The sequence below is a fragment of the Pleurodeles waltl genome, chromosome 7 (assembly GCF_031143425.1).
Source record: "Pleurodeles waltl isolate 20211129_DDA chromosome 7, aPleWal1.hap1.20221129, whole genome shotgun sequence".
Taxonomy (NCBI): Eukaryota; Metazoa; Chordata; class Amphibia; order Caudata; family Salamandridae; genus Pleurodeles; species Pleurodeles waltl.
This window is the reverse complement of record NC_090446.1, coordinates 1,345,939,433-1,345,954,163: the sequence shown is the minus strand read 5'-3', so window position 1 is coordinate 1,345,954,163 and position 14,731 is coordinate 1,345,939,433. Positions and strand designations below refer to the sequence as shown.

General features: G+C 49.2%; 1 protein-coding gene across 1 annotated transcript in view; it reads left to right on the top strand.

Moving 5' to 3' along the window:
- PPP1R12C (protein phosphatase 1 regulatory subunit 12C) overlaps nt 1-14,731 on the top strand; it is a 615,622-nt gene that overhangs the window by 194,779 nt on the left and 406,112 nt on the right. The window contains exon 8 of the mRNA XM_069201799.1: nt 8,666-8,856. Within this exon, the coding sequence (XP_069057900.1) occupies nt 8,666-8,856 (191 nt within the window). The remainder of the gene's footprint in view (nt 1-8,665; nt 8,857-14,731) is intronic.

Here is a 14,731-nt window from a genome sequence, read left to right as displayed (position 1 = left end):
CCACTCCTATCATCCTTCCAGACTCTGATATAGGGCTGGACGGACATGGTCCAACACCAAACAGGGGAAGACTCCCACATATCTGAGCCACCACGATATTACTATGACAAGCTTAGATTGGGTGAAGAGTTGGAGGAGTTTGTGGACCCTTATGGTTATCAAATATTTAAAAAATCCAGGGGACACCTGGTATGAAGGTCTTACAGATGCCAGTGGTCTGGCCAATTCCCCAGAAACTGGCCTGGTCTCTTCCCATACCATGGCTATGGAGGAGGATGCCCCCTTTGAAATGGTGTGGGGGCGGCAGAGGTTCTGGACTTTACTCTAACCTCCGTGGCAGTCAAGACATCCATCTTGATGGAGGTGCTGCAGCTGGGAGTTGCCTCTATAGAACCATTACTCCCATTTAATGAAGCCCTTGCAGACTTCCTGCTCTGGACCTGGTCCAAGCCCTGCACAAGGGCTCCTGTGGCTAGGACAATTGCCCATCACCCCACCCTAGAGGGACCTCATTTTCTTCAACCAGCACCCCACCTTGGAGAGCTTGGTGGTCCAAGCCTCTCCTTCCACAATGTAACCCTGGTGCATTCCCTACCACTCCACTGAATAGGAAATCCAAAAGACGGGATACATTTGGGAAGAGAATGTTCTCTTTTGCCAGCCTGGCACTGTGGTCATTGAACACTGCGCGCCTCTTGGACAGATATTTCATTCGATCAGGGACTTGGTTGCGCAGGTGCTGTCTATGGTCTTTGAGGAGACCCAAGCCATGCTCTCTCATGTAATTGTTGATGGAAGAGATTCAGCCAAGTTCACCGGTTATGTGGGCTGGACACGACACTCTCATTGGGTAGAGCAGCTTACTTGTTGGTGGCCCTTGGGAGCCACGCCTGATTGAGAACTACAGGCTTTTTAGAGGCTGTCCAGGCTTTGCTCATGGACATGCTCTTTGATGGCTCTCGTCTGTTTTTTTTAATTTTATTTTTAATTATTGTTGAAGTTACACAGATGTTCCCAATCGTAATCACAATCATAACAAAATATACGGTTTTCTGTGTTGATATCTTACATTTACATTAACAACAACTAGGGTCTGTTATATCACACAATGTTGTCTTTTGCATAACAGAATCGAACTTTGTATTTGCATAGATCAAGATATGTGATTTGAGCGGTGGGTAGGCTATTGTGTTCTGTGTTTGTCTCTATTTGTGTGTAACAGGGTATGAATTGCGTTGTATCTATGTAGAGCAAATGTTCTCTTTTTACGTGCTACAACGTTATGAATTACTTATGTTTCTCCTCCTATCTGGTCTAGGTTATGAAGATGTTGTGGGCGTATGCACGTATATAGCATATGTGTTTTTCGGCGCCCCCCCCGTTGCTCCCATAGATCGATTTTCTTTGTCTTGTTTAGTACCTGTTTAGTGTATGTTAGCTATGAATATTGTGCATGCCCGTCTCCCTCCCCGCTGCGGGTCGTGCATGTATCCTCCCCCTCTCCGGTTCCAAGATGCTATCTTTTTTCACGGCGGGCGCTCGTCGTTTTTTCGTTCCCATTTGTTGTTAAATGATTCCCATGCGTCACATCCAGTGTGTGCCTGGCCCTGGTCTAGTAGTTTGCGTAGTACCAGATACTCTGTCCGTGACCATCTTAATGTCAGAGCTCTCCAAGTTTTCATGTCTGGTGCCTTTGGGGCTTTCCAGTTAATTGCTATCAGTCTCTTGTACATTATGAATGCTAGGTCTGCAAACTTATGCACATGTCTGTTTTTTCCCCTTTATTTTTACTCCCAATAGACAGGAACCAGGGTCCAACACAAACAGGTGTTCTGTAATCTCTGCGACATCAGCTACTATTCTCCTCCACTCTTCAACGAGAGGGCCACATTCCCAAACCATGTGATAAAAGTGGGCAGACACTGCACCACAGCGGGGGCAGACCGGGTTCGAATCTGGAAACATTTGTTTTAACCTAGCGGGTGATAAGTATGTCTGATGGAAATAGTTAAATTGGGTATATCTGAATCTGGGATTCCTGGATACCCTACGTGTATGTTGCAGGGCTTGTGACCATTCTTCTGTTAACTGGTTCGGCAGTACCATATTCCATCTGTTTCTTGTCCTTTCAAGTCTTGTGTCGGGAGGGTTGTTTAAGGTTCTATATATTTGTTATTATTTTATCTTGGGTGTCATATGACAACATATGGTGAAATGCGGGAGATATTGTTGGTTCTCGGTCGAGTGACGCCCATGCCTTCTTAATTAAGCTGCGTATATTGTAATATGCCATAAATTGGCCAGGGCCCACTGCCGTGAGATCATTCATGGCTTCAAATGACATCAATACTCCTTCATCGAAACAGTTTCCTACTGTTACTTTCCCTGCCTCTGCCCAGGTGGTAGTTGAGTACATACCGACTGTCCCTCCCGATGCTGGGATCTGTCCCAGTGGGACGAGGGGAGAGTACAGCGGTCCAGTGCAGGTTTTATGAATATATCTTGTCCAGCAGGTATGTGCGGCCAGCATCAGCGGATTACCCGAAGATCCCTTCGCCGTGGAACCTGATAACCATGTAATCAGTGGTACTCTCTTTAGCTGTGTTCTGATCCACCTGGATTCTGCCACCTCTGGTCTATGTATCCAGTTTAATATCCATTGTAATTGGGCAGAGGCGAAATATAATTCAAAATTCGGGGCGCCAAGCCCACCTTCTCTCAGTGGGCGATGCAAGGTGGCTAGTGCCACTCGGGTTCTGCCTGCTCCCCATATGAGCCCTAGTAAGATTGTGTTAAGTTTGTGAAAAAAGCTCTTGGGTACCACCGGTAGTGCTGCGAAGAAATAGAGAAGACTGGGCAGCAACAGCATGTTCGCCACCACCACTCTTCCCAACGGAGATAGCGGTAGCGCGCACCAAAAGTGTCGGGATCCCTTCATGGATTTCAGTGCTCGTCCCAAATTACCATCCCGGAGATCCTCTGTCTTGTGGTAAATGTGAACCCCCAAGTACTTAAATGTATCAAAGCACCACTTCAGCTGGCCCATCTGTGCATTCGCCCTGATTTCCATGGGCCAATTTGTTAATGGGAATAAACAGGACTTATCCCATTTCACCACTAGGCCCGATATTCTCCCACAGTCTTCCAACAGGGTATCACTAGAGGCATCACTGCGCTACCTTTTCGCACGTATATCAGTGCATCATCTGCATATAATGACACAATGTGGCGAGTTCCTGCACCACGCACCCCCCACTCTCCACCATCCCCCGTAATTTATTGGCTAATGGTTCCATAGCTATGGCAAATAATAGGGGGGATAGCGGGCATCCCTGCCTGGTGCCCCTGCCTATTGGAAAACTATTTAATATGATGTTGCCTGTTTTCACTCTAGCCCGGGGTTCCGCATATAGTCCCACCCCAGTGTGTTGAACGCTTTCTCTATGTCTAATGACATTGCTACACTTTCATATTCCTCTGTCGGAGTATCTCCCATTATGCTTAGCAATCTGCGTATATTTAGAAATGTGTTGCGTTTAGGGATAAAGCTGTTCTGGTCTTCGTGTATTAGGGTATGTATAATGGGGGCCAGCCTATTTGCTAGTATCTTACCTAGGATTTTACAGTCCAGATTCAAAAGCGAGAGTGGTCTATATGATTTAATGTCTGTGGGATCCCGTCCCAGTTTGGGTAGGACCACTATCAATGCTTCTCTTTCTGTAGGTGGGAGTATGCTTCCTCAAACACCGCCAGTAGATGTTGTTTTAGGTGCTTAGAGTAGGTGGTGTAGTACTCTATTGGTAGGCCATCTATTCCTTGTGCTTTATTTCTGGATATCTGGCCCATGGCTGCCTCCGCCTCATCCATTTGTATGGGGCATCTAAGATCTCCTTATCTAATTGTGTTAATTTCGCTAATAACATTCCTCCCATGAAGGAGCCCAATTGCCGGTCATGCATTCTGTCTGTCCCCTATATAAACCGGTATAGTAGTTCTCCATTGCTTTATTGATTTCTTCCTGGCTGGTGGCTATGGTTCCATCAGCCAGGCGTATGGAGCCTATGGGGGATCGCTGACGGTCCTCACGAAGGGAGCCATGCCAGCAGTCTCCCCGATCTGTCTCCTTCAGTTTGTAGTCGCGTCAAGTGATAATTGTGATTGTGTCTACGAAGTCTTAAATCTGCTTCATCATATTTAACGCGTACATCCTTTAATTCTGTGTATTCTGTTCTGTGCTACTGCCACTTCTAGTTTTCTTACTTCCTTCTCTAATTGAGTAACGTCAACATGGAGGGAACGCCGCACTCCCCAACTAGCCGACATGCTGTACCCCCGTACAACGACCTTATGGGCATCCCATTCCATCGCTCTTGTACCCGCTGAATCCTTATTGACCTCCCAGTATTGTCTTATTGCGGTGCTTAGTTCTTCCCTGAATGCTTGATCCTGGAGAGCTTCCACCTGTAAACGCCAGGTGGGGATCACAGAGCGCCTCATCCCCCACAGTATTATGAGTTTCAGCGGGGAGTGGTCAGATAACGTTTTAGCCAGGTACTCAGTGTCTTTTATTAGGGAGCATATATCAGGAGTCCCCCATATATCATCTATCCTCGTGTGCACCTTATGTGGCACAGAATAAAATGAGTATTCTCTTTTGGTTGGATGCCACATACGCCAGACGTCATGTATCCTCATAACTCCCGCCCATGTAAGCAACTGGCTAGTAGTGTTCCCATGCGGTAGCCCCCTTGGCGGTGGGACTGATCTGTCCAATTCCATATCCGGTGTGTTGTTAAAATCCCCTCCCCAGATAGCTGGTGCTTCCGGATTAATCAGAAGAGCCGGAGTTAAAGTTCTCAGGAATTCTGATAATGCACTATTTGGGGCATATATCCCGATTATCGTAAACTGTCTACCATCTAGCTTCCCCTCCGTTACCACGTACCGGCCATCTTGATCTATTTTGTGTGCATGTTGGACATATGGCACCCCTTGCGCAATCCACACCAGGACCCCTCTTGCATAAGCCGCATATGATGTGCCTATAATCTGTCCGCCCCGTTGCCCCCTAAGTGCTTTCAGGTCGGGCTCCAGTAGGTGTGTTTCTTGGAGGATGGCAATGTGAATTCCCAATCGTTTGAGGTGAGCATGGACATGATATTTCTTACCCTGTGCCGCCATCCCCCGTAGGTTCCACGTGATTATGTTGTATTCATGCATACCGTGAGTTCTACATTGCACCATGATTTGTTATGTGGGGGTCATGTATGCACTGCAACCCATAGTATCGTTTCGCCCCTTGGTGGCGCTTTCCTTCCCCACCGCTCGTTGGTGCGTGACAGCTGTAGCAAAATATCATATATTATACAAAGACCCTTAAAACTAATATGAAAACGTTCCCCCCTTCCCCAACTAACTCCTGATAACTATGCTGTACTTGCATTGTTTTCAACATCGTCCATGACAACTCTGTTGTCAACACTCTCAGCAATAAAAACCTGTACCCATATAGATGTCTTCTGGAGGTACATGGCGGTCCTTGGTGGTGGCTCTTACCATGGGCCCCCATCCTTGGTTTAAACATATTACTTATTCAGCACCCTCATGTTGCCGGCTCTCCCTTCTTATCTGGGCAAATATCGTATGCCCCAAGGATATAGTCTGTTATAATCATCTTATTTGGAATGATTAGGGCGATAAACAGTTCCTTCGGTTTAGCAGTCAACTGTCATAGTGAATCTGCGGATCTAGGGGTGAACTTCGGCCCCCTAAGGGCTTCCAACACCGTGGAATCGGAGCTGGCGGAATCCGTGTCCGTGTGATCTGCAGCAGTCTGCAGCACACCAAAGGAGTTCTGTGTGTGAAGTTACGCTTCCTTCAGCACCTTAGCTCTCTCCGCTGCCGCTTGTGTTACTGTAGGTTGGGCCTTCGACCGCTTCCTGGGTCTCCTTTTTGATGAAGTGATGAGCCATGTTTCTTCCTCTCTTGGACCCTCCAGTGGCTGTGCTAATCCTTTGGCGTGTAGCCACGTCCATGCGTCTTCTGGGGACGCAAAGACATGCGTTCGATCTTCCGTGATAACTCTCAGCTTAGCGGGAAACATCAGGGCATATTTAATATCATTTTCTCTGAGCCGTTGTTTGACTTTCATGTATGAGTTACGCTTTCTCTGTATCTCCTGAGTGTAGTCCGGGTATGCCATGACTGATGAGCCCTCATATTGTATGAGGCCCTTATTGTGAAAGTATTACAGAATTGCGTCCCTGTCCCTAAAATTTAAAAGCCTTGCTATTAGCGGTCTGGGTTGCTGTCCCGGGGCCGGCTGCTTTCCAGGGACTCTGTGCGCCCTCTCTACCGAAGAACTTTGTGGGGGTGCCTTGTAGTACCTCTTTAATCAACCATTGCTCCAAGAATAGTTCAGAGTTTTGCCCCTCTGATCTTTCGGGGAATCCCAAGAAGCGAACGTTGTTGCGTCGGGACCTGCTCTCTGCCTCCTCCACACGGCGCCACAGCACTTTCACTTCAGCATCCAGACGTTGGATTTGTTTTTGGTTTTCTGTGACCGTAGGGCTTAGTTCATTTAGCGTGTTCTCTGTGGTCCCGACACGTTCCGCTAGATTACGATGATCCACCCTCAGTAAATTGAGGTCCTGGGATACTGTATCGATTCTATTTTCTAGTGAGGATTTGGTGTCCATAATCGCCTGTAGAATTTTCTCAAATTGTGTTGAGTGGGCTTGTAAGGTTTGTCCCAGGGATTGTACAGTAGGCATTATTTGCTGTTCTCCCGGTGCTTCCGCTGGTGCCGATCTCTCTTGCGCCTTTGCTGACTTAGATTTGCCAGCCATGTCTATGGTGCCTTCAACCCCGTCTGCTGGTTGCCAATGTGCTAGTGTTTGCGGCTGGTAGCAAGTTCTCCCACTGTGAGGCTGATCCTGCAGCCCGGTGTGAAGTCTCTCAGACCGGGCTCCCTTGCTCCGTTTTACTGGGGTCGCTGTATGCTCACAGGGAAGGGGAGGGCAACCCCTATGCGGACATTAGAGTTCACCAAGTGCTGATTCACCAAACTATACCATTACTCTTTCTCCTCCGGTGGTGGACAACATTAGCCCGTCCAATTGTTTCTCTGGCCCCCCTGGCTCCAAGTCTCAGCCGCTTTTCTTTCTCCGGTCCCTGGGTCCCATTCGGATACCGGGTCCCGCGCGGCGCAGGGGGCTGCTCCTGTGCACACGCTCCACTGTGGTTGCCTTTGATGCCTGCCCCGGTGTTCCCCCGTTTCAGAGTTTTAATATTGCTTCATTGCCCCCTGGGAGTTCAATGGGGGTCGTCTGAGCCCTCTCCCGCTATCCCCCGCCGCTCCGTTGTATAGTCCAGTGGCGGCGAGGGGGGGGGGGGGCACGGGTCAAGGAGAAGGCTGTATAGCCCGTGGTGGTGCAGACAGTTGCCCCAGTAATCACTTACTGTGTTGTAGCGCCGCCGCCTCGGTTCTAAAGAGGCCCGGGACCTCTCGTGATGATTCCCGGCACCCGAGGCCCTGGTGATGGTCCGCCGCTGGGTTTTTCAGTGGTTTACTGGCTTACGGCCCCTCGTCGCGCGTTCTTGTGGGCCAAAGGGCCGCGGTTTCTAGTGGGCCCCCAATGCCCCCGACGTCTGGAGTTCCAGTCGCGGTCAATCCCGTTTTTCAAATCTGTGGGGGTGCGGGGACGTGTCCTTCTCGCCGTGGTTTCTGTGGCGCCCCGGTTGGCGTGGCTTCCCGGCTCCTCCACAAATCGAGGCCCCGGTCTCGGCTGGATGTTAGGCCTTTATTGCTGTGGTCGACCGTGGAAATACCTCCGCTCCATCGCGGTCTCTCACCACATTCTCAGGAGTGTCCGAAGGGGCTCGGCATTGTGCCCTTGTTCATTTGGGTCTAATGAGGGCGCCGAACAGGATGATATCTCGGGTCTGGGATGGAGCCTGCGATTCAGACACCCGTCTCGGTCGCCATCTTGGCCACGCCCCTCGGCTCTCATCTGGTTGGTGAGAAGGTGGACTGCTTTGACAGCAGTGCTTTGTCAGCAGTGCTACGACCAGGTCCTTGGGCCTTTCAGTGGCCCCACTCCAACCTCAGTTCACCTTCCACCCCTTTTTTATGGCCATGTAAGGGGTTTCAGCTGCTTCTTCACACTTCCAGCCACCACAGCCAGCAAGTTTCACAATCTTTTCATGGCTGAAGAGAGAGTTCCCTCTGACCATGTGGGACAGGTAGCCAGAAGTCTGGCCAGTCCACCACTCCCCTGGCAGCCTCAAACTCCAAAACTCTTTAGTGTGCCCTCTGACTAATGTGCATCCAGTTTGGGGTGCAAGGTAGGATAGGCCATCCCCTGTACCACTGGAGGTCAATAACATCTGACCGTTGGGTTTTGTAGCTCATCCGAAGTGGCTCTTACTCCCCTTTGCGATCAGCCCTCTTTCCATGCCACCCACTTATGACAAGCTGATGGAGGGCCACCTGTCCTTGCTCCATCTGGAAAAGTTACGTCTCTTGGCCAAGTGAGCTCTAGAGAGGGTGCCTGCTTCAGAAGTAGGTAGTGGCTGCTATTCCCGCTACTTTATTTAACTAGAGGCTTTCTCCTATTTTAGACCTGGCCCTTCTCACTTTCTTCCTGAAAAATTTGATTTTCAGAATGCTCACACTCGCCCAAGTCCTTCCTGCCCTGGCCCCCGGAGACGGAATGGTAATGTTGACTTGCAGGATGCGTATTTCCACATCCCATACTGCCTGCCCAGATATTACCTATGGTTCACTGTGGGCCATGAGCGCTCTGTTTCCTGTGCTCATTTGGCCTTACCAGCGCTCCTCAGGTGTTCACCAAGGTAAAGGTGGTGTTTGCAGTGCACCTCTGGAGGTCAGTGGTTCCAGTCTTCCCCTACCTTGACGATTGGCTGTTGAAAGCAGGCTCAGCACAGGCAGTCGTCTCAACTCCAGACTACAGCAAACCTTCTGCACTCGGTGGAGTTCATGGTCCAAGACTTGCAGCGGTGGCTGATGAACTGCAATTGGGTCAGCAGCAGACCCTTTTCCATTCCCAACCAGAAATGGCTCTAGTGACAGATCATCACTCCTGGGCTGCTGTGGCCATCTGGGAAAAGTGAGATCAGAGGAATCTTGGCTCCCCATGAGTCTGGAGTTTCGAGTGATCCGGTTGGCATTGAAAGCCTTTCTTCCTTTAATCAAGGGAAGGACTAATATAGGTGTTCAGAGAAAACACAATTGCCATGTGGTATTGGCCTCTGTCAAGAGCCTTTGCATCTCTGAACATGGCTGGTACACCAGGACACATGCCTAGTGGCTCAACACCTTGCGGGCTCTCTGAATGCCAGAGCTAATGAACTCAGCCAAGGTTCACAAATGTCTTCACCCGAAGGTGGTGCAAAGTCTCTTCCTAGAGTGGGGAAACCCTTGATTAGATCTGTTCACCTCTGCCGAGAATGCACAATGTCAGCAGTTGTGCATGTTGGAGTTTCCAAGACTGCTCTCACTTGGAAAGTCTTCCGCTTGAGTGAAGCTTGGGCCTACTGCACGCGTTTCCACCAATCCCACTCCTGTCCAGGGTTCTCAAGAAGATCAAGAACAAATGAGCCCAGTCATTTGTGTTCCACATTGGACCCGAAAAGTCCTATATTCCAAGCCTCTTCGGAAGGATCTTCTGTCACAGCAACAGGGGAGGGTTCTGAACCTGAAAACACTTCACCTTCATGCGTGGAGATTGAGCGGCAACAGTTCACAGCTTTCCATCTTCCATCCCAATTTTATTGTGGCAGCCAGGCATCTCTCCACCAAGATTGTAAATGCCTGCGGTTGGAGCAAGTTTGTCGCATGTTGTGCAGATAAGCATGTTGACCCTCTGTCCACACCCTTTTCCCAGCTTCTCTTGGTTATTCTTAACTTATTCCAGCAGGGACCTGCTGGGCATGTTGAAAAATTACTTTTCTGCCATTATGGCATTTCTGCGGTTTCCAGATCAGCAATCCCTTTTCAAATTCTTCATTACAACACATGTTCCCTCTAGTGCCTTTTATTTATGCCCCAGTGGGACTTCAACCTGGTTCTCACTTTCCTGATGTGCTCTTCCTTTGAGCAGCTCCACAACAGTCCACTCAGACTTCTGATCACCAAAACGGCTTCTTAGTGATGATAATGTAGAAAGCTGGTTCTTTATTTAGTGGGCCAAAATGAGGTACACTGTGCAGAGATTCCAAGCAATCCCCAGAGGTATCGGAGACACATTTGACATCCCAAATGCTCTTTTTGAGTAGTGTGGTCGAGCAGTTAGGCATATTGGGAGGGGGGGGGGGGGGGTCTGCTCCTGTAGTCCAAGCGATTTCATCCTGTCCATTGAAGAAGCAATGGCAGTTCTTGCTGTTTCTTGTAGGCTACAGTGGCAGGACCGGTTAGTTGTTTCTCGAGGGTCTGGTACAGCAGGCAGGCCTAAAGGGTTGGCACCAAGTCAGTCGTGCTCCTCAACTCTCTGATTCAGCAGGCTTCTTTTCCACTACTTCTTTTGTGTCCAGCGAAGGTCTGAGGATCTGGTATCAGGGGGTCCCCTAAATAGTTAATTTAGGGGGCAATAATGGGAGTGAAGGGTAGTAGCCAATGGTCTACTTACCCTTGGGGTCACTACACCTCTTAGATGACCACTTCCTGTGGGGATTAGGCATCACCCTGTCCAGAGTGCCTTGATTGCACCATATGCAAGATGGTGGAACTTCCTACATGCTATAGCTTCTGCATAGGTAACTTTCCCACCTGTCAAGGTGCCAGATGGGCCCTGGGGCCGGGGAGTTGGCATCTTCCCCTGAGGAAGGCCAGGTCTGCAAACTAAAGGCAGTGGGTTTCTTTGAAGCTCCTTCTCTGCCTTAGTGTGCAGCCTCCTGTGAGAAGGTGTGTTCCCCACCCCAGCCCCCAGATAGGCTTTTGTTTCTGACCTCTAGAGAGTAAAGGCTCTCACCTTGGGGGTCAGATTCTTGTCTGTTAGTGCAGACTGGCCAGAACTGGTCAGTGCACTCACCAGCAGTTGGTAGGTTTTTCAGGTGGCACCTCTAAGGGATCCCCTGGGTGCATGTATTAATAAATCCATCATTGAAATCAGTGAGGGTTTATTAATATGGGATGTTTGATACCAAGCATCCCTATCTTCAGAGAAGCCATCATGTAGCTGGGGCACTTGTATTGACCAGTGTGCAGCACATGTATTAAAATAACTCCACTGTTCACTTGCTGTTTCTAAGAATCGACAGACATAGCAGAGCATATCTGTTCTTGTAGAGATGCCCACACATGTAATATAATGCACCCTGCCTTAGGGCTGTAGGGGCTGCTGTAGGAATGCCTTACAAATAATACACGCAGTGTTTAGGGGACTTGGCACACAGTCTGTGCCATGTCTTGTTTTCACTTTGCCACTGAAGGCTGTGTGACAAGGTACTCCCAGTCTGGCATTAGTTTGGTGCTGGGTGCCTTAGAGTGGCACAAGTTGTACTTCAGTTTTTAGTCAACAATGCAACAGTGTTGAAATAGCCCAATGTGACTCACCACATGCAAGGAGTGTGTGCAAAATGGGTGATTGAGGCTGTTCTGCCTCTCCAGTTCCCCATGTAGCTCTTACCATGTGCTGGATGTCGTGATCCCCCAAGATGTTAAGTCCCTCTATTCTCCATGGCGTCATATCGTGTTGGGCAGCCAACTCCGCGTTCCTGGTAGTTGTTCCAAAAGGATTAATGGAGAATAAGGGATGATGGGGTTACACCCATGTTAAAACCAGCATGCCTGCACTGTCATCCATCTCGATTCCCTTAGTGGAGGACAGGTGTAGTCTGTTAGCAAGGTGTAGACACCGAGCTCACTGAGCCTAGCTCGGACAGCCATCTGCTCAGCAATCTGTCATACTCAACCTGCGCATTGGCCATTGCATAGCTTGAAGTTAGGTGTGCACCCTTACCCCCTTGAATTGGGTGCTGTGCAGTGATAAGAGCCACCAGACGGTGGCCTGCTCCCCCTTCTCAAAGTCAACCGGAGACCGTTCAATTGCCTAAAAAGCAGCAGAGAAGCAGAATTGGTAATGCAGCAAAAAAAAAAGTCTGTGGAGCACAAGCATCATGGCTATCGCCACCTGCCCCAGTGTAGACTAGGTCAGCGAGCTCCGCAAGGCATGATCCACGCACCTATCGCACAGCCTGGTCTACATTGCCCACTGAGACCCCTTTTGGAGTGATACATTTGAACACCCAGATATTTAAATGTCATAACACCTTTTGAGTTCGGTGTTCCAAAGCAGCAGCCCTGTGAGCTTCGTGGGTCGGACCAAAGAACAGGTAAGATTTGGGCCAGTTGACTCGTGGGCCTGAAACGTCCCCAAAGTTGTCCAGTAGCCGCATCAAGTCCGACAGTGAAACTCCCAACGTCGGGCAGGAAGACAATCGCATTGGCTGTGTAGAGGGGACAATGCAGAAAATGTTTAGTTCTGGGATTCCCCAGTCCTGCAACCGCAGGAGACATGCAAGTGGCTCCATGGCAATCATGAAGAGCAATGTCGTCAGCGGGCAACCTTGTCTGTTGCTCCTTAAGGATAGGGTAGTATGATATCAACTGACCTGTCCTTACTGCAGCCATTGGGTTCAAATATAGCATACAAATTAACCCCAAAAACCCCAGTCCGAATCCCATGAGTTGCAGTGTTAGCAAAAATGCCCAACTCCTAATATCTAAAGCTTTCAATGTCTAGGGATACTGCAAACCCTGTCTTGTAGGCTCCAAGTCAACCTAACGTAAAAAAGCAAAGCAGTAGTCCACCCCATCCTGCCAATCTGAATTTAAACAGATGGCTTAATGTCATGATGTGACTCCTTCACCTTCTGAAATGTCTGCTTGTGCTGCTGAGTCCTCAGCTGGTCCCATTGCACCCTGAGTTTTCTAGACTATTTGCTCACTGCAGCAGATTGAAGTCTTCAAAGAGGCCATGTTGCAGAGGTTTTTGGCATGCCTCCAGTTCCCTCTAGTATGCCTTTTGGCCCAAAGTAAAACTGTAGAGCCTTCCCTGTCTGTTATCAACAGCAAATCCATCCTCTATGCCTTCTGACCCTTTGGTTCCCACTTTAGACCCAGTACTGACACTAGTACAGGCTTCCTTTCCAGCTCCAGTACCCACGCTGGTCCATTCTAAGTCGACTCCGGTGTGGACTCCACTGGGGCCAGATAACAATCTAGTACTGATACAGATGTCTTGTAACGAGCCTGCTTAGGCTCGACTAGTGTAATACTACAAGATTACAAACATGTAACCTGTCATTATATAAACAGACTCTGACACAGTACCTCTAGCAGGACATCTGATTAAGATCATGGGACAACCCCTGGTGGTGCCCCCAACCGCCGCCTACTACATAGATAATGCTTTGAAAGAAGCCAGTTGCCCCAACACCTTTCCTGAGGCAGGCTTGATTTGGGCCACCATCATAGGAAAGCGCCTCCTTTACAGTGGTGCTCAGGAGGGAGGCTGAGGTTCTGAATTTGCAGCTGCCCTCAGTTGAGACCAAAACAAATGCCCTGACTTAAATTTTGCAGCTTGGCTAGCTACTTCTGACCTTTTGGTTCTTTTTTTAACAAGGTCTTAACTGAAGCCTTGATGGCCACTTGGGCAAAGCCCTGTTCCTGTCCATTGGTAAATCAGAAGGTGGCCAGGCGTCACAATGTAATTTTTGATAATCCTCATTTGGCTACCTAACATCCTATTCCAGAGAGCCTTGTGGTTCATGCCTCAACCACTAGAGTGACTCTCAGTTCATTTGCCACAGCTTTGATGGACAGGGAATCCACGTGGATTGAGGCTTTTGGCAAGTATATGCTTTCCCCTGCCAATCTAGTGTTACGGTCGATTGATATGGTTTGCTTACTGGGTCATTATACACTTACCCTGTTTGACTAGCGAGATTAACTGGCAGTCCCAGAAGACCTTGTTATCTTTGGCTTATCCAATTGATGGACAAGACTCAACCAAATGTGTCATTCACGCTGTTCTAGATACTACTGATTCCCTGGTGAGAGCAGTTGGCACCTGTGTAGCCCAGCACTCCTTCCTGCGACGCACAGCCCTCTGTGTGCTTCTCCTACAGCGTGGGGCCCTTCTCCAGTTGTGCTGCATGAGCTCTTCTGCAACTCCTGGTTCCTCTCCCAGTGGGCCTCCTGTGGGGTCTGCCTCTTCTGTGAACTCTGCCTTGCTGATGGTCTCCCTTGGTCTGCCCCTGTCCTCCTGGACCTTGATGGTCCCCTACAACTCCACTTTTGCTTCACTGCGACTTCTGACTTCTGGCTTTGCCAACAATTGTTGGTGGCCCTTCCACGCCACTGACCAACTACAATCATCCATCCGGCGTGGGACGTCGACTGCATCCTCCAGGAACTCTTCACCTCCTCCAGGGCTGCATTCCTGACTGTATTCGTCCCACCGTCGACCAACTCCTGCATCCACAGCAGGGTGGGTAGTAGCTCCTGCTCCCCCTGGACTATTCTGTGACTTCTGGACTTTGTCCCCTTTTTCCTCAGGTCTTCCTCTTCAGGAATCCACCGCTGGTTTCCCAGTCTTGTCTGCGTGTTGCATTTTCTTCCTTTTGGGTGATTTGGGGAAAATCTATTAATTTACTCCTTTCTTCCTTGTCGTTAGGGGGCACTGTGATACCTTTGGTGTTTCCTAGT